This window comes from Vicia villosa, linkage group LG2, assembly GCF_029867415.1.
Source record: "Vicia villosa cultivar HV-30 ecotype Madison, WI linkage group LG2, Vvil1.0, whole genome shotgun sequence".
In the NCBI taxonomy this organism is placed as follows: domain Eukaryota; kingdom Viridiplantae; phylum Streptophyta; class Magnoliopsida; order Fabales; family Fabaceae; genus Vicia; species Vicia villosa.
The window spans coordinates 18,001,034-18,021,750 of record NC_081181.1 but is presented as its reverse complement, the minus strand read 5'-3'; the positions used below and the strand labels follow the sequence as shown (position 1 = coordinate 18,021,750).

The window sequence follows — 20,717 nt, the reverse complement described above, 5'->3', positions numbered from 1 at the left end:
GATCAAAGACATGATCGATGCTGGCGAAGTTGAGTTCAATCTTCTTAAAAATCCTAGGGTGATCACCACTTCCACGCCTAGTCACGACAAGACTGATTAATGTCTAAGTGGATGAACTTTTAATCATTAGATTTACTTTCATGCGCAAATTTTATTCTGTTTGTTTAAACATTCGAATCATGATAGACATTATCTGTTTTAATAATTATCATCAGTGCGTTGCATATGTTTGTCTTGAATACATTATTTCGCTATCACTCATTTTAAATTGCGTATTTACTTTGCATATATTTTGTGTTTATTCAACTCCTGCTAAGCTGTAAGCCTTTTGAGGGAGGATGACGAAAACGATACCGCAACCTCATACAATATGCTTTTGAGCGGACTATGCTGATGATGTACAGGCATTGTTTCAATTCCTAAATAGTGGAGATATAAGGAGGATAATCCCTCGTCAACCCCTTTGAGCCTAAGAAGTAGAAGTTTGTTTGTACTAATTAAAACCCTTGATCATAACCTGGGGCAGGGTAGTTCTCAGTTAATTTGGCTGTGCATTCTATTTTAAGAGAATCATTCAGTACACCTTTCAACAATGGTTTCAATCACAAGCGTTCATCCGCACACATCAAAGCAGTGTTGGAAATGTCAATCAAAAGACAATGATGGTTCATCAATCATTAAACAAGGCAGTCAATATCTTTCAAAAAGAAAAATGAAAAAACATATATACAAAGAAAAGCCTGCTAAGTCAAAAATCAAAAAGACGACTTAGGTAAAAAATCAAGGCATCCCGCTGACTGTAAGCTCAAAATAGACAGTTCAGGCAAAAGTTAGGGATATCAAAAAATGAAAAAAAAAAGAAGTCAATAAATTCCTGAATAACACAATGTTGTGACTACCAAAAGGAAGAAGTGACTGCCATCTCAAGAGTTCTCTTTTCTTGTGAACCATCATCATTCTCAAAGGTGCAAATCCAAAAGTCTCTTGGAACCTGAATGCATAAGTTGAATTAACTGAGCTTAGGACTGAAGATCATCACGAAGAGGGGTGGGTACAATCAAATTTTGAGCCTTTATCCTTTGTTTCTTAAACCGTGAACCAAGCCACGTTACAACCCTTGAAAGTCCTAATTGAAGCATGGTTAGTTCGAAAGCATACTGTCACCAAAAAGGTATCCTGACTCCTTAAGGTTTACCAAAAATGCTGAGTTGATATTTCATTTTTACAAACATCACGCTGTTACAAATATCATGTTTTTACAAATATCGCGCTTTTACATCTCATGCTTTAACGTTTTTCAAAAACTCAAGACAAACGTATGCATTGCATCTCATGAGTTCATTATTAAACAAATTCTGCTACATAATTTCTAATGTTAGCAATAGAAAGAATTTGCACAGGGTATGACTAATGACTCAAAGTTATCCCGAATAACAAAGATTACTTCAAAGAAGCAATGTTTCCTAGATATACAAGGGGCATGGCATGTTGTTCCCAATCAATCCGAGGCAATCAAGTCAAGATTCCAAGAATCTCTCAAATGACAAACAGTCAAAGTCACATCCCAAGTGGGTTTCAAACTATGTCCCGATCAATCCGGGGTAACCAAGCCAAGATTCCGAGAATCTCTCAAGGATGCCAAAGACAATCAGGGGCATGCATCCAAGTAGATATGAATCTACTTCCAATCAACATGGGGCATCGTCCTGGGCATATGATTACTAGGGGCATGTCGCCCATAGTGCACATCTCATAAAGCCCTCGCAAGGCGAATCTTTCCAAAAGTTCCTACTAACTGGGGCAAATCTATGCAAGTCCAGTTCAACATCTTGATCAATACTCAGTGGCATGTCTTGAATCGAGTAGTAAGTTACTATAATACTAGGAGCAACGTTCAAGACATCCATGTCTCCCCACAGAGCCGGGTTCATAAGATCATATCCTCACAAAGTAATCATTAAGAAGATATCTTCAAAAGTTCTCGTCCCGACACAAATATGGCTCCCCAACATAGTTCACATCTCTATTTTCTCTTTATCCCTAATCAGGGTACATCAAGTTACTGATCATCCCCAAGCAGAAATTATAAATCCCCAGCTGAGCATCTTCAAGACGAAATCAGACATCAAAATCACAAAGGCATAGAGATTTATTTTCTCAATCAAGACAACATAAGTCATATTCATACATCATAAATCATAAACATATTCATACAATTGCATACACGTTCATACGTAATACATAAAGCATCACGACAAGTGCATACATAACATGCGAGGTTCTCATTTATTTTGAGAATCCCGTCACACAAACGCATTGCATGCATCATGACATGGCATAAAGAAAACTAACTTTACCTTTTTCAGGTTACTACTGCAGTAAAAAATAAACATCATCTATCTCCATTTACAAGAGTTAAGTCGACACCTCTGACGGTTCCTTAACAATCTATTTTCAAGTATTAAGTCGATACCTTTGACGGTTCCTTAATATATCAAGAGTTAAGTCGACACCTTTGACGGTTCCTTAACGACACACTTCCGATATAAGTCGACACCTTTGACGGTTCCTTATACAATCTATATACATATCTGAGTCGATACCTTTGACGGTGCCTCAATGATATGCTTCAGATATAAGTCGACACCTTTGACGGTTCCTTATACAATCTATCTACATATCTGAGTCGATACCTTTGACGGTGCCTCAATGATATGCTTCAAAGTTAAGTCGACACCTTTGACGGTTCCTTAACAACCCACATCAAGAGTTAAGTCGACACCTTGGACGGTTCCTTAACGACGTATTTCAAATTTAAGTCGATACCTTTGACGGTTCCTTAAATAACCCAACACAGACTTGAGTCGACACCTTTGACGGTTCCTCAACATTCAAACAAAAAAAGAGAAGACGGCAAAAGCAGAAATTTCGCAACAATCCATACTCCAACAACTACCAGATGGCATATACAAGCCCATCTCCGACAAAAAGTCCCTACTGCAAATAGGGCAAATTTCTTGGTATTCTAGTGTTCAATCATCTTCCACCTTCAGATACCGACTGGCACACAAACCACTCTACATCTTCAGGTTTAAGATAATTGAACAGGGGCAGCTGTCATACCCCAAAATTTGCCCACATTATTTCTCTTATTCAAGCTTCAAGTCCATAGGCAAAAGCTCATAAACATACTCTCCTATACAAAAGCTCTGAACTAGGGTTTGATTAATTCAATGGAAAATCATTGAATCAATGGCTCAAAGTGGTTCCATAGGGTCACCAACATCCCAAAGTATCTCCATATAAAGTTTCAAGTCAAACAGAGCAAATTTAGTCCCTCAAATCCTGATTAGGTCAACAGTCGACTCTCAAGGGCAAAACAGTCATTTCAAGTCAATATACAAGGTATTTGGTCAACAACATCCTCATAACCCTAAAATCATCATTTGATCAAGGGTTGATCATGATGATGCAAGGAAAGATCAGAAAAGTCAAAAGTCAAAAGTTACTATTTTGGGCATGAACTGAAAAAGTCAACCAAACTTTGAAAATTCACCAAATATTCACCAAAGCTCATTTTGAAGGGAATTCATTCCTCTATCCAATGACCCAAGAATCAGAGCTCATAGGTCAATGGTTTAAGAGATATGGCTTCATACATTATAGGTCCTTTTCAAAAGTCAACAAAAAGACATTTTTTCTAAAAGGACACACAAGGAGCATGAAAAATGATTTTGATATGGGACCAAAGACACTGGTTAGAGGACTCTCTAAGGTTTCTAAAAAGTCTTAGAACACTTCCATACCTCAAAAATTGAGGGAGATATGCCTTGTTAAAGTGGGTCAATTTTAAGAGAAAAAATGTGAAGTACAAGGCTCCAAAATGAATCTTTTTGCAAAGGAATCCAATTTTTCTTGGCCCAATCTTCATCTACAAGATATCCAAGGCCCAAATTTATTTTCCACGAATTTTTGAGTTTTTATATGATTTTATATGAATTTATAATCATATAAAAATGATAAAAAATCATGGAAAAATCAAATATTCCATTAAGGATCTTATTCCAATTTAAATCAATCACCATAATGCTTCATATCACTTAATAACTTAAAGACCAAGCCCAAAAAAGAACCCTAATATAAACAACACAAATTGCAGACGTGGGGGAGGATTGGACAAGGATTTTCGGCCTCAGAAACCTTGGACAAATTTGGCAAGAAACGTGAACTTTCAAGGATTAGCAGCCAAGGTTTTGGGCGGATTCAAGCAAAATAAATTTTGCCAAGACCTTCCTTGATCTTCCCTGAGTCATTCCAAGCATTCATCGGTCATCCACACGCCCAGAAGAGTGAGAACGAAGGTACGGTTTACACGTTTCTGTTCACGTTCGATCACATGCATCCGTGCGTTTTCAATTGATTTTGATCATGTATTCTCGATTATATTGATGTTTTAAAGCTATCTATATCGTTTAATTGAAGTTTTTGTGCAAGAAAAAGAATCCACCATTATTAGGTTAATGAAGCTTTGAATTAGGAATTCTGGATTACGTGAGGAATTGGCCGCAATTGGTGCTTCTATCGGATTCGGGGCGTATCATATAGTGGATTAGGGTTATTATTTTGTGATCATTAACGATAAATTGCAGGTTTCAAAAGGGAAGCTCTAAGGCCACGGATGAAAACCGTTGCCTAAAGGTCCCCTGTTTCTGAAAAGTAACGAGGAAAAAGAAGAAGTCTGGGCGCGCAAGAATGGTTTAAACCTTGAGTCGCTTTGTTTTTTTTATGTATATTATTAGCGCGTGTTTGCTAGCAGGTCAATGAAAGTGGTTCAATGGCAAAGGGGCGCATCTTAAGGTCTTTGTCTGCAAGGGCAGGGGTTCGATCCCTGCCTCTTGCGTTATTTTGTGGATTATTTCTTTGCTTAAACTCGCAGGTGGATCCAACGCGTACATGCTCATCATGGCCTATGGTGTACCTTACATCACCACCATCAGATCGTACCGGTTTTCAATCCAACGCACCTGATTCCACAAGCGTATCATGCACCTCCAGGAGGCAGGCACACCCAATCAAAAGCTAAGAAAATCTCATTCCTCTTTTATTTTTTATTACATGAACTAGTTTTAATTATATATTATTTGTTAAAATTCTTTTAAAAAAAAACAAAAACAAATTCTTTTTACTTCTCTATTTCTTTAAAAAAAAACATAATAAAAAACACTTATTTTATTTTAATTGAATAATTTGTTTTTTTATTATTTTAAATTAATTTAGTTTGTTTAAACCATTTGTTTAATTTGTTAATTAACTTTCGTTCATCGATTAAAATACCTTGGAATTAAACTTTTAATCGAAACCTTATTTTCACCGATTTAATTAATTAGGTTGAAAAACCAATAATTAATTAAATTGATTTTATCTATTCTATTAACCAAAGTTAACTTATACCCTGATCAGGGTTCACAAGAATTTATCCTACACTGAAAATACATATTTTCTTGTCCTTTTCAGGGTTGATTTTCAATTGCCTTCGGATTGTGCGCCACGCCTTTTACGAAGCTAAGTCCTGACTTTATTTTTCTTTAAATATTTATTGGCATTATAAATTTGTTATTAAGGCTAAAAACCTCGAAAGTCAATGGACTCTTTTGCACTCACGTCCTTTATCTATTTTCGCCAATTTTTCACGGTTGACCCTGAAGTCCCTCCCGACTACTAACCATATCAGATCAAATGCCAAGCTAAGTATCTATTCTTCTTTATTTATTTATTTAGCCTTACAATATTTATCCTTTATTTTAGGTTTAGTTATTTTGCCTTCGAACCGATAACGCGCTCACCCTACTTTTTATTTTGCCTTTTCAGGGTTTGTAGATTGCCAAAGCTACGAGTTTGGTAACCATAAACTTTACCCTCTATTTTTCTGTTTTATTATTACTTGTATCAAACCCTGATTAAGGGATCCACTGGTTTCATTGTCCCCTCTCCCATATTACTGTTGCTTTTTATTATTTGCATGGCTAGTAATTTAGGGAGTGATAACCTCGAATTAAACCTAGAATGACTAATTACAAGATAAATAACTGAATCGAATCACGTGATTGTTGCACACACGCACCCTTTGGGGTAACCCTCTCTGTTGCCTTGTTGCCTGTTGCCTCGTGTTTTTGCAGAATAAGCCATGTCCCTCGAATACGAGGATACCTCAGCCTGTTGCCTCGATAATTAAAAGGTCATGCGACCCTAAATGATGCTGCCTTCGATACACAATTATGACCTCGACCCTCGGATGTTGCCTACGGAAAATGGCTGAGGTATCTTCTGGATGCCTACGAAAAGGCTTATTCTGATTCTTGCCTTAGACTACCTGCCCCTCTATGGCATGGGACAGTCTTATGGCCAAGGATGCTTCGACGACCCTTCAACCTCCAAACGAAAGGCTTCCTGCCCTCTTATGGCAAGGATAGACCCTTTCATTCTGAAAGGCTAAAAAGAGACCTATCATCTGAGTTTAAGGTAATTGCCCCTAATTGCCTTGCTATGCTCAAACTTTCATTATATTCTTTCTCATAATTTTTCAAAAGGGCCACGCTCATCTACGAGCTAAAGTCCCTATCTCTTTCATCTACATTTTCTAAACAAACGAGCAAGCAAAGCAATTAAGAGCCCATGGAAAACCATGGATGCAAAGGGTGCCTTACACCTTCCCTTTGCATAAATTACCCCCCGAACTTAGATTTCTTTAAAAAGGTTTTTTTTCTGTTTCTTTTTGCCTTTCCGAACCTGTTTGGATAAAATAAAAGTCGGTGGCGACTCTTGCTTACCGCGACATTTCGATCGATAAAAAGTCAGTTCACTGTATTACAGAATTCTTCCGTTTCTGGAAAAAAGGGGGAACGAAGGGGAAGATGACTGGGCGCGAGGTTTTTTTTTTTATTATTTTAAAGTTACTTGCGTTTTGTTATATTACACATGTAGTGGATGTCAAACAGCAAATGAACATAGCTTGGATGGCAAAGGGGTGTGTTTGGAAGCTGAAGGACCTGGGTATCGCAAGATCTTTATTTTTAAGCAAATTTAGCCTCTAGATCCAGTGTTGCACGCATACGCACGCCCATGGCGGATCTTCGTGTTTCTCACCATCAGATCGTCTCCAGTCAGATCCAACACTTATCAGGATGGAGGCACACCATAGACCTTCAAAGGCTACACACACCGGATCCGATCCAGGTTATATATATATATATATATATATATATATATATATATTATATTATTTGTATATAACTCAAATAAATGTGTATAGATTTAATTTATAAAATTAGGATTAGCATAAATAATAGGTTAGGTTAATAATTATTTAGGATTATTCTCTCGATTGTTTTTCCCCGATTATTCGACTTAATTATTTAATTAATCTTTAATTATAATCACAAAAACCTAGCAAGGTTATCATTATTAGGGTTCGTCCAATCCCATTGCCATTTGGCAAAAATATTAATTTAATTAATTCTTGAATAATTCTCTCCTCGACCCGACTAAAGCTATTAGTCGCATTAGACGAGGGATAAAAGAATAAAACATAAAATTTATTAAAATACATTTAATTTGCTGCCCACGACGATCAATCTATCGATCTGAGTAACCAGCAATGCCCCATAATCCGTTAGCCATACTGACCAAATCTATTGGTCACCGCATCTAACGGTGCCATATCAAATCAGGGTTGTACGCCCAAAACCTTCAAAACACACTAAACCACGACACTACGGATCTTCATCCTTTTCAATCAGGCAACTCAAAATGCCTTTCAAATCAAATTCAAACTACGACAGGCCAGTCAAAAAGCCTTCAAACAATCAATTCAAATTCAAAGGCGTACAACCCTGTGCCCGAACTACGTTGACTCTGATTCTCCCTAAGGAGATACGTAGGCACCTGGATAACCAAGGCGAGTCCCCCTCCCTAAAATCTCAATTTTCCCCTATTCAATTGTTTAGCTATTAAACCTCAATATTTTAGCCATAAACCTTTACCTTAGATTCAAAGCCAATAGGAAAGGGTTGAGGGTGCCTAACACCTTCCCTCGACCTGATTATAATAACTTACCCTGAATCTCTAAACTGCGTAGGGTTTCCTATTCGCCCTTCAGAATAGGTGGCGACTCTAAGTCTTAATTTTTAGGGCAGGTTGCTACATCCCGCATACCAGTCTTTATTTGATTTATTTCCTGTACCAGATTCAAGCCTCTTCGGAGTAGGTTTTTATTTAATTCAGCTTTATTTATATTCAGTCTATTTACTTTACTCGCACAATTATTTTATCACACTTTTTGTTTATCATTATGCTTAATTTCATCTTCCAAACAAAATCTTTTTCTTTTACCGTAATTATGTCTAGCCAAATTATAAGTGTTGAAATGTGAGGATCGTCGATTCGATGGTACTCTGTTTGTTATTTCTTAGGATTGATACCGCAGGTTATTTTGGTTTTTATACAATTTTTCTTAATTTATTTGGTCGGCTATTACGAAATTAAAGTCGTTAATACATCGGATAAGATCGAAAGACTTTCGATACTTAAGATTAAAATTATTATTTTTTGGTTAACAAATACCGCGGAAGCACTTTGTTGATTAATTAGGAAAGTCTTATATTTCTATAAATGATTTTAAAACTGTTTGCGAGCGCGTTTATAGGTTTAGGACCCGATTATCCGAGCGAAAGCCATAAACCCTTTTAAGTTAAACTTTCAATCCAAAATCACTTTTCAACCAAGTAAAAGATTTAATTCCTTAAAAAATGGATTTACTACTTTAACGCAAACGCAACTTGGGAACCTGACAACCCTGATAAAGATTAGGGAGTAAAATCTGATTCTGAATACGCGAGAGCGACAACTCCTGTTCATTAATTCTTTTTCAAAGTAGAAAATATTGCCCCGTATATAATCCTATTTAGAAATAATAAGAGTATTGTTCGATCAACGCAAATCACATTCTAGCATTATCGTTATCATATTTATTAAAAGTTTATTACTTTATTTTCCCGTCCAATTCAAACCTTCTAACGATCGCCTTAGATAAACAGCGTAGCAATAGTAACGATTGATTAACCGTTTGGTCTCTGTAAGTTCAACAATCTTTTATATTACTCTGATACATTCCGTATACTTGCGGATACACCCCATCAGTGGGTTAGGTTTAATTCTAAATTATTATCACAAACAATATTAGATAATTAGTTTAAAGGCCATCCAAACAAGACTTCGTTTGCTTCGAAAGATACTGCTTTTTTGGCAGATAGATCTAAAGTGTTAGTCGCACTATCTTCTACAGCGGATCCCAAAGAGTTCATAGAAAAATTAAAATATGTTATGCGAGCTTTTTTCAAAATTGATTGTGCCTCAAGCACATCCAATCTTACACTGGAAAACGAAGACGACATTTACGATAGTCCATATCTCTAAAGATGAATGGATCATGTACCATACTATTATTAAATTGCAAGATAAGAGCCGTTCCTATCAACATTAAAGCTACTTTGGCTTTTGTGTCAACCATTATTAAAACTATTTTGACTTTTGTGCCTAAAAGATAAGGACGAAACTATTGTTGGCTTTATAGCTTAAAAGGGTTCTTTACATCACTCATCTTAATATTATTAAATATTAAATGTATTATTCTTTCGCTTTTTGCTTTGGCCATATTGGTTTGTCAGCTACTAGTTTGTTTATTTTTCCTTTGATATCTGGTTGTAATAAGTTTAAAGTTCGGACTTCTTAGTTTTCCCCTATATATAGAAGTATTGGGGGTTCGTTTAAGGCATTCAAAAATTGTAGAACATACTTGTTTAACAATTGTAGTCTCCCTGAGCAAACAACTCTTGTAAATTTTATCAATAAAAATGTCTTTGAGTATTTTTGTGTATGTTAATTATATTTTTGCATTTGATTATTACAACTCTGATATTTTAAATGATATTACTTTAAATATTTGTGTATTTATCAACTATTTTAAATATTTGTGTATTTGTGTATGTTAATTATATGTGTGTGTGTGTGTGTAAATCAGATATAAATCGAGCATATAGTTGTAAAGACCATGAATGTAGAGGAAATTGGTTTTGGTAGCCAGAATGGTTTCAAATAAAGTACATGACACATAATTATAAAAAAGTTTGATCGGTTACAAATTGATAGAAATAGCTAATTAAACTCTTAGAAAAAAACACGATAATAAAATCGTAATGAGACAAATAGTTGTGCACTTGTCTTGAAAGTGAAATGGTTAAACATCAGTATTGTATAGTAATCCAAGGAATGGTGGTGAGAAACTCCATTGTCTCTTCAAATGTCCTAATAAAAATGATGGTGAGAAACTCTATAGTCACTTCAAATGTCTATATAGCAATACAAGGAATAATTTGTAACCTACAAGTTGATATTAAATGAAACGTTACAGTATAATTTCTAAAAAAAACATATCAACAGTCTTAATAAAAAGAAAATGTAAATCTCAAAATAATATTTTACAACAACATCAAAAGGTCATATTTTATAATTAGGTGAAAGCTATATTGTTTATAATGCTAATACTATTTAACATAAATATATTATTAAAACAAAGCAATTATAAGTGGAATCTCATAGTATACAAACTATATCTCATATATGAGAGAAACTCACCATAAAAAAAAAGAAGCACCAAATGTAATATCATTGTAGAATAATGTTAACTTCTGAGAAGTGTAATACTCCTATATATGAAATACGAATCGAGTTAATAGTATTTATGTGTAAAAATAATTGTATGTATAAATACCTAGACAACGTTATGAAACACTTCTTTGAAGACAACATTAGTCGTTTGAGTTAATGGTTGCTTGGCTTTGTCATGAATCAAGATTTTCAAGCCATATTTGCTTTTCACTCTTGACATTGCCACATAGAGTTAACAGTGGCTGAAGAAATCTTTAGGAAAATATAAACCAACAAAGTCTAGTGATTGGCCTTGAGATTTGTTTATTGTCATGGCCAAAGAGACAATAATGGCGAATTTTTTTCGAATAAGTTTGAACGACAAAGGTGACTGAGAAGTAGATAAAGACATTCTAGAAATTTAAATAGTATTACCAACATGGATACCTGATTTAATCTTGGCTTCGATGACATGATTTGCAAGTTTAGTTACCGTCAATCTTGTACCATTATAAAAACCTTCCATTGATCCAAATTTCTTATCAACATGATATATACAAGTCCTAACTTTTAGCTGCATTGAATGATTTGGAAAATCAGAACATTTCAAACAACTTAAGAATTCATGTGTCAAATGCTCAAAACCATCATTGTCATTAGCTTCACATCGATCAATCGAGTCACTACTCAAAAACTCTTTTGCATCACCTAAATAATAGAAACATAATAGTAAGCAAAAATTTAGACAAAAAAGGTGATACGGAAATTATGTAACATAAGAGGAAAATAAATATTAAACCTGGTAGTAAATTTATGACGTAATCATTAATTTCATCCACAGCCTCGATGGTTGAAGCTAATATAGCTCTACTTTTAAGGAAAATTGAGTCTGTGTAATTTTCAAGGATATTAGGATAAGTACTTGTAACAATCTTCTCAACTGGGTTCACAAAATATGTTAGAAGTAACTCAGGTGGAATACTTATTTCAACATATCCATCATTTAGTTCAGATATCTTTCCTTCTCCAACTTGTAATATCCATTTAGGGAAGTTGTGTATTTCTTCCGTATTGGTTAAGTTTGTTCCAACTTGCAAACACATATTTTTGGTTAGAGTCAAAACTTTGTAGTGATCCCATATATATGACGCATTTATTGTTGAATGGACAATGTCAGACCTGGTTCCTCTAGGCACAACAGGTAGAATTTGTCTGAAGTCACTATCAAACACCACAATCTTTCCTCCAAAAATTGACTTAGAAGCAACTTTGTCATGACCCATAATATCTTTCAAAGACTTGCCAAGAGCTTCGAAACAGAATTTGCTAGCCATTGGAGCCTCATCCAAAATAATAAGATTTGTTAAAAAAGTTGACTTAGTAGCAACTTTGTCATGACCCATAATATCTCTCAAAGACTTCTCAAGAGCTTCGAAACAAAATTTGCTAGCCATTGGAGCCTCATCCAAAATAATAAGATTTATTAATTACAACAACCCAACTAGATCTGATTTTTTTCCCAATGTTACAAATAGAATCTTCAAGGCATGACACTGGAATTTTGAATCTTGAATGCGTCGTTCCTATCAACATTAAAGCTACTTTGACTTTTGTGTCAATCATTATTAAAGCTACTTTGACTTTTGTGCCTAAAAGATATATAAGAATAAAATTAGTATTATTAAGTGAAATATTAAGTCATGTTGACTACTTTTTACCAAAAAAAAAAAAAAGTCATGTTGACTACTTTATTTTTGCTTTTTTGCTTTGGTCATATTGGTTTGTCGGCCACTAGTTTATTTATTTTTCTTTTGATATTCTGTTGTATATATATATATATATATATATATATATATATATATATATATATATATATATATATATATATATATATATATATATATATATATATATATATATATATATATATATATATATATATATATATATATATATATATATATATATAAAACTCTGATTCCCGCTTGTGTGAAAGTTCGAAAACCTCACCAACAGACCGTAAGCGCGGCAAATGCTTCATCACCTATCCCAATGGAACACCCACAGTCGACTACGCTATCGGACCTCCTCCACTTCCCTCGACCTCTCACCGCCTCCGCCTCTCTCCCATTTCTATCCACACCCCCTCCTCCACCACCTCACCACCCCACCGACCATCGCATCCTCACAACCCTCAACCGCCCAGCCGTCCTCACCGGTACCCTAACCCTCCCCACTCCCTCATCCTCCCACTTCCCTTGCTCATGCTTCAAATTCTCCGACGCCTCCGCCACAGTCTGCTGCGACATCCTCTCCTTCCGCCTCGCCGCTCTCGGAAAACAAATCCGCATCACCGCCTGGAATTTCATCCCGTTCAAACACCCCGGAAATCATCATGGATCCCAAACCGCCTTCTTGGAAATCATCAAATGGTGCTTTTCCGATCCTAACGAATCAAACCTTGCAGACATCTTTCAGTTTCCCGGAACTAATTGCAATAACGGCGGCGGCGGTAACAATGTAAGGGCTGTCCATGGAATAGTGAAGTCAGTCGGTCCTATTTCAATTGTGCCTGCAACTGGCGGTTACGATTTGAATTCGAGTTCTAAGGTTAACTTGTTAGGTTTTTTGGTACAATTCTCGTGTTGTGAGTGTAGGTTATGTGGTTCTAGGGAGTTAGTAAAAAACTTGAGTAACGGTTCTTTTCAAATTGAGAATGTTAACGGTCATTCTTTCACCAATACGGAGATTTTGTATTATTGTGGCAATGCATCTTCGTTTCACCCTGTAATCACCAAGCTGATTGGTAATCGTGCTGTGGTTTCCGGTTTGAAGAAAAAGTTAGTTTGCTTAACAAAGGAGGAGTCTTGTTTGATGTATTTGACTTTGGATGAGACGGTTTTGCGTGTTTGTCCGCGTTTAGAGAAATTGACGGCGTGCTTCAAGAGTGAAATTAAGGGGAAGGGTGAGTGTGGTTCTTATACTGGTGTAATTAGAGGTGTTTACATGAAAGGGATGGTTTTGGAGTTGGATAATGATGTGTGGTTTCTTTTAACCGATAAACTACATACTATGATACATGGTTTACGAGTTGGCTCCATTGTAAGTGAAGTAGATTCGCTGTTTTATATACCCAATATTTTCGGCGGCGATTATCTTATGCGATTTTGTTTTATACTTTGCTGCACTTAAACACTTCTTGGTCATATTGTGCAGATATCTATAAGAAATGTCCATTTTGTGGATCCAAAGTTTTCGTGGACTAAAGTTGTTATTCTTGGGGCATGCGTCAAAACTAGCATTGTCGTGGAATCCTTCTCCCCATTGGAAACTGTGTATGTGCTACTACCAATATTGTGCTTGCTTTTTTTTTCAAATTTGTGTTGCCTAAATCCTTAGATTGATGATATTAATAACAAATGTTCTTTGAACACTTCAGACTTATTAAAGATGTGGTTGCTCATGGATATGCTCTGGAAATAAATTGATAATTCATTACAGTATTGCAGGTGTAATGTAGTTTTGCAGTCTACAAGTATGTTAGGAAAGTTCATTCAGTCATTACCATTTTCGGCAAGACTCTGGTATTAAATGTTTGATTTTGGTTTAGTGCATTCAATTTGGAAGTTTAGTAGATTGCTGGAATGTTTATTATTCCTTTTTATTATTTTTTACTTGGCAGGGTATTACTTCTTGTCACAAGCTTACGTAAAAAGTTTGCTGGTATGCTATCCGACAAGGATATTTTGGGATCAAAACATGTAAGCTCTGTGACGATTTGCATCCATGGATTTCTTAGGTTGGCTGATGCTCTATGTTCTGTTTCCATTCTGATGATCTGTTGTTGCAAGGTCTTAACAGAAAGAAGGGCTAGCTCAGATGCATGCTAGTCCACTGTTACCTCCTTCAGTATCTCAAACTCAGGTATGCTAATAAAATTACCAGTTGGGGTAACTTTGTTGAAACCATGGCTCCATTAGTTTAATTGTGATGCTCTCTTTTGGCAGCACGGTGCTTTCATGGGGCTGTGTAGACATGACTTTAATGGATGCGGTAGAGAAATGCATTGTGGTTTTCTGAAATTGGTATCTTACTTGTACTTATTTATATTAAATTTGCTTTGGGTACTTTATGACATTTGGATCTGAAGTACTCAGCAGAACATATTCGTTATTTTACCCTAAATAGAGAAAGAAAAAGAAATTCAGTCATTGTCTTTTTCTGGCAGAAGGTATTATTTGTTACTAGACATTGAAGGATATACATATATATTTATACTACCATCTCAATGATATTTCCACAGGTAGTACCAATGTCTATCTTCATCCATCACTGTATAAACACACTACAAAGAAAGCTAAAGCCAGAAAGACACTGTAAGTTATCGTCTGTTGGCAATCATTTCAGTATTTTATCGCGTCAAGCCAGATATAATGGTAGATCAGGTAGAAGGATCATTTCAAGTGAAGATGTAGGCATTGTTTTGCTTGGATATCTCAAGGTTATTTGTTTAGTTTATCTCTTATCTTAATATTTGCAAGTGAGCTGCATTTTGCCATGGCGTAATTAGTTCTGTTTTGTTCATAATGTGTGACATAAATATTTTCTTTCATCTTTTAAAAATGGAGCAGCACATTTTTGTAAACATAAATCTTCAGTTGGAAATATCTGCATATCTACTACTTATATTAGAGTCCTTATGATCTAGCTTTAAATATTCAGATGGATCCTTTGACTAGAAGACTGCAGTTGGTTGATGCCACTAGTGGCATTGATGTTCTTATACCAGACCTTCCCTTGACCTGGAATTCCAATGACATATTTGAGGTCACATTTCTCTCTGCGTCCACATTACATTCCCTAAAAAAGTTATAATATGTTAACAAAAGTTTGTATTTCAACTTCTGTTATTTTGGATTTCCAGGTGACAAACTATGATGTTATTGTGGATGGCATTGATGGACTTGTGGATCAATTGGAATTTAGTGAATCATTATCATGCAGAATGATCTTTAATTGTATCCAAGTGAGAAGAGAATTTAGCACATCAATTTCTGTTTACTGTCTTTGGAAGAATGTTAAATGCAGAAACTTTCCCCTTTGCCCTAGTATCAATAATAAGAATGAAACTAAGATACTTGAATCTGGATCCTACCATTTGCTTAGGGTATCTCACAAATTTCCTCCACAAGAAAAGGTATGTTCTAACTGTATATTCAATAAAAAATTGCAACCGGTAATTGATTTATGAGCTAAAATAGTTTTTTCACTTGAGCAGTTGCCTAATAAAACTAAAATAGAGAAGAGTTGCAGATGCAAATAATATAAAATCAGTTAATAGAATTGAAATAAGCTTATACTAATGCCATGCAATTGATAGTGTTAACCCTTTCAAAATAGGTATCCTGGAAGTTTTAGTTTCTCTAAAATTCTATTAACATTTAGCTGGCAGGCTATAATATTTTAAGTATTTTTGCTGCTTTGTCTATCATAACAGATTATTAAATCTGACCTACTTATGTTAATTTCAACATGCACTTTTACAGGGTTAAATTTTCTCCTCTGTTGAATTTTTTATTTTTGTTAGTAGTGCAATCTGTTTAAGATACCTGTTGAGGAAGACAAATTGAGGAAGATGAACTCCTTCTATATTTATCATATTCATCAAGAGCCACAGTATCTAAAACCTGCTATAATCTGTAGGCGGATGCCTGGATATGATTTTTTAAAAATCTCAAATATGACCGTAGGATTGAAGTCTATAAGCTACACTTGAAGCATGGATGTAACACATACTAAATCAAACCTTATGCTGGCATTATGATATATAACAAAATAGGAGCTCCAAGAATTTACTCCTCACTTGCTGAGCCCTAGCGTTTTGTTAAAGAGGCTTTGATATTCTGCTAAAAATCAAGTCTCCTGAGAGTAAGCTATTGTATATGCCTCGGAATGATTTTTTATATCTAACAAGATCCAAATTCCTCAAATCTTTTACCTTCCTCTTAATTCAATAAAACATCATTGCGCGATATTATCAAGGTCTAGAAACACAAATAAGCATAGCCAATGTGAAGAGCTGTTTAATTGATTCAAATCCATTCAAAAACACGTTGATGTGACCTTGCAAAGAACTAATAGTATTGAAAGGATGCGTATGTTTTTATTCCTCTAACTTTAGTATGTGAATTGCAATGCCCATTTTAAAATATTCTCTGGCTATATAGTCTCTGCAATATTTTTTTTTATATATAGTACGTACATGTAAACAAATTGCACTGCTAATGCCCCTATGTCACTTCTTGCAGCATTCTAATAATGTGAGATCCAACAAGTCAAGTACTTTTGTTGAAGCTATACTTTTGCCTTACATTTTATTGCTTGACGGGAAGTCTGGAGTTTCATGTTCATGTGATGTTTATGAGGACAAGGCAATAGGACTTTCAAAATATTGCTTCAATGGCAATAATGAAGAGCAAGTTTCCATTAAGAGGCAAAAACTTAAGAAATCGGTAAATACATCAAAGGACGAGTTTCACATTTCTGTTTATGAGCTGAATGCTTGCTCCAATTCTTTTAGAGAATCAAAAGAGAACAGAAATTGTGACGATTTGAGTTCACTAGATATATCTTGTATGGTTACTTTTAGAGGCCTTAAAAAGGAGAATATGGTTGTCCCGGCTCTGTTGCGCAATACATCACCTAGGAAAGATACGGGATTTAATTCAAAACCTAGTGCAAAGAATGTTTTGCTTGAGTTCTCATCTGATAGATTTTTAAAGTATCAGGTAGTTTTCTTATTCTCTTTAACTTGTTTTCCTAGCTGCTCCTCTTTGTGATGCGAACCTGAGTATTAATTCGCTTTCTACTGCTTTTCAGCTATTGCAAATTGGTGGTTATTATATCATAGAACATAATGCAAAAGATTGCTTCAGTACCACAAATGATGCTGATTTCGGTAGCAGCGGCACTGCTAAATTTGTTATTAATTATGGAAAACATATCTGGAGCCTTGCATTTATTTCTCATGATGTTCTTTTCAATGACAAATCTGCATATGCATCTGTAGGAGATTCTTCACCTCCTGTCACAGATGTGGTTCTGCCTAAAGTTCAAATTGAAAAGCAAATGCTGAGTTCCAATGATGATTCTTCTGGTGTCTGTTCGGATGTTTGCATTTATCTTCCTGTCAACCTTGCAGCTCTTCTGGAAAATACTATTATGGAATCAGAAGATGGTAAAATCAAGAAATTTGCAACATCAGAACAGAGTGCGAACATTTCATTCAACATTGGGACTGCAGTGGCTTGGCCTAATTTTTGTTCTAGGCCTCAGAGTTCAAACTGCTTGTTTCCCGAGGGCAAGTTGATTTCTTTCAAGGGAAATGTAGTTGACATTCACGACATTAGCTCTAGTTTGTGCAATTCATGCACAAGTGGGGCAAGCCTTGATGCTCTTCAAATGAAAGGACTTGTTGGGACTAGAGGAAATTTCTGTATTCATGTTTTAGTGCATCATAATATTGTAAGTTGTAACTGCAAGCCATCTTACTGTCTATATATTTATACTCTATGCTTGTTTTGCAACTTAATCATGCTATTTATTTCTTATTAGGTGAATATATTTGGTTCTATAAGTAAACATTCTTTTCCTACTGGTTTTGGACCTGGTGCAACTGCAACATTTCATCGAATCCTTGATGCAAGGTATGCATTTGACACCTTTACCAAAATAATTCGACTCCTGTTCTTGTTTTCCTGCATGGTTAAAGGGCTCCTTATATACACAAGAGATCCCTTGTAATTACAGAAAATGCAAAGTCTTATTAATAGAAAAAGCAAGAAGTATTACATAATGGATCCCTTGTAATCCCGGAGCAAAACTCCCAAAAAATGTGACAATTCTCACTCTTCCCAACCCATAAGGTTCCTAACAACAGAATAGATAAGGAATGCCCTCTCTATTGCTATCCTTATCCTTCATATAACTATCATTCCCCTCTAAGAAATAGGCACGCACATCCACATATGTAACAAACTTTCCTATTCATCACATTTTTTGGGATAAGGCCCAAACCCCCATTACCTAACAGCAGTTGTGAACTATTTGTAAAAATGTGTTCTCACTGATTAAGATGTTGTGAGTACTTTTATACCACTCATGTTCTGTCATTTGAATAGTACTTTTTGGTTTTCCTATGTGTATATGAAGGACTCGTCTTTCTAATGGTACCATAAATTGTAAAGCCTTGCAACAAATTTGATTGTTGGTCTCTGATTCTGCAGGGCCCAAAAATTTATGTTGCTGCCTGTGTCATTCATTGAAGTAAATTCAATAGAAGTATTTGATAAACAGTGTAGTGATAGGTTGTCCACTTTAAGGCCTCTAAAAGATGCATATAGCGCATGTCAGGATTCCTTTTCCTGTTTGATTTCCCAATTGCCTCAGTGCCAGAGTCAAAAGCAAATAGTGCTCCGATGCAGGGTATTTCATTCTACATATCCCTGAATATTTTTGATCTCATGTGTCAAAGAAAATTAATTTTCCGCTTGTGGTGAACAGGTTGTTGCTGTTACTGTTTTAGTTCTAGAGAGGAAAACTATGAATTTATATGCAGAAACAAAAATGAATTCTAAGGGGATTCTTTTGGACATTCCACTTGCTTGTTTTTTGTTGGGTAAGTTGCTTGCATTAATAATTTAGTCCTGCAACTGCAATGCCTCCCCTCATGTGCCTTCTATAATAGATTGCTGCTCTTATGTTCATTTTAATAAGTATGCTAATTCCCTCCAACTAATAAATTAACTAGTCTAACTAAATTATCCATATCTTGTATCCTTGCATCATGTTTCATGCAGATGATGGGTCATCATCATGCTATTGTTGGGCTAATGCGGAGAGGGCAGCAACCTTGTTGAAATTGCAAGAAGAACCCGCCAATTACTATCATCTTGGCAGAATTCTGAAGAAGCACAAGAGAATTACTGTGAAAAACCGTGGATCCTTTATTGATTTTCCATACCAAGATCTTGTAGTTTCTGTTGCGTCTGGTGATGCTCTAAACAGTTCCGACGAAAATCTCATCAAGTACATAATCTTCAATGCATGTGTTGGAAGAACATGGGTGAGTTTAACAGATACACCGAGAGGTGCAATAGTATTAGTTTCCATCCTGCATATTCTGACTGTCATTTTATTTTCCATCTGCGCAGAATGTTGTTGCTAGCGTGATGGATTCAGAGGAGGTTACACAGTTGAAGAATGAATATCTTACTCAAATGGTGAATATGCAATCCATGCAGAATATATGGGCTAAAGAAGTCTCTTGCTCACGGGCTCTGGCAGAGGCAAGAAGCACTATTCAGGAGCTTTTGAATAGTTAGTGATTAAGATCAAATTATGAGGGACAAAATTACATGTCAATTTATATCTTAAAATTCCTTCTCTTTCCCTTCCCTACTAACTCAAACAAAAACTTTAAATATCTCATATAGAAGATTACCTCATGAAAAGTTATAATTATTGAGTGTTGTATTTGAAGTTCCGATAATGATATGTCCAATATGTGAATTTTGAATGCAGTATATAAATAGAACATTTGGATTTTTTTGAAGAGTTGTAGTTGAGAAAACAAATCACTCAGAATATCTGAGTTATTAAGTTTTCTTTCCGTTGAATATGTATTTTTACTTTAAATTGTTAAATTTTGATCTTGTTATCTATAAAAAAAATTGTGACGTTTATTCCTTCATTATTTAAATGTAATTTTAGTTTTGGTCAATTTAAATGTATTTAATTTTTAATGTCAGCTCACTAAGGTGGAGATCAAACAAATTGGAATTTTGAACGTTAAAAAAGTGACTTCAAATTTTGGTTCTGGGAATTTCAATGAGCAAAAACTAAAACAATAAAAATTAGAAGAATAAGGGTTATACCAGAATATAAATACTAAATGTTAAGAAAGACCTAACTACCTTTACAATAATATAATAAAATAATATAATAATATTATCAAT

The 20,717-nt window shown here is 35.1% G+C and overlaps 2 protein-coding genes across 2 annotated transcripts; one reads left to right on the top strand and one right to left on the bottom strand.

Annotated features, from left to right (window-relative positions):
• Nucleotides 1–11,122: 11,122 nt before the first annotated feature.
• Nucleotides 11,123–12,155, bottom strand: LOC131648657 (uncharacterized). Its single transcript, XM_058918393.1, has 2 exons — nt 11,501–12,155; nt 11,123–11,409 (listed from the first exon to the last, which is right to left on the bottom strand). The coding sequence occupies exons 1-2, from the start codon at nt 12,153–12,155 to the stop codon at nt 11,123–11,125; spliced, it is 942 nt and encodes a 313-aa protein (XP_058774376.1).
• Nucleotides 12,156–12,696: 541 nt separating this feature from the next.
• LOC131649441 (CST complex subunit CTC1) lies at nt 12,697–20,285 on the top strand. Its single transcript, XM_058919205.1, has 16 exons — nt 12,697–13,803; nt 13,918–14,036; nt 14,211–14,285; nt 14,384–14,462; nt 14,563–14,625; nt 14,709–14,786; nt 15,005–15,202; nt 15,424–15,528; nt 15,626–15,898; nt 17,010–17,489; nt 17,581–18,225; nt 18,316–18,407; nt 18,987–19,185; nt 19,264–19,378; nt 19,560–19,825; nt 19,914–20,285. The coding sequence occupies exons 1-16, from the start codon at nt 12,754–12,756 to the stop codon at nt 20,082–20,084; spliced, it is 4,008 nt and encodes a 1,335-aa protein (XP_058775188.1). The 5' UTR covers nt 12,697–12,753; the 3' UTR covers nt 20,085–20,285.
• The last annotated feature ends 432 nt before the right edge of the window (nt 20,286–20,717 follow it).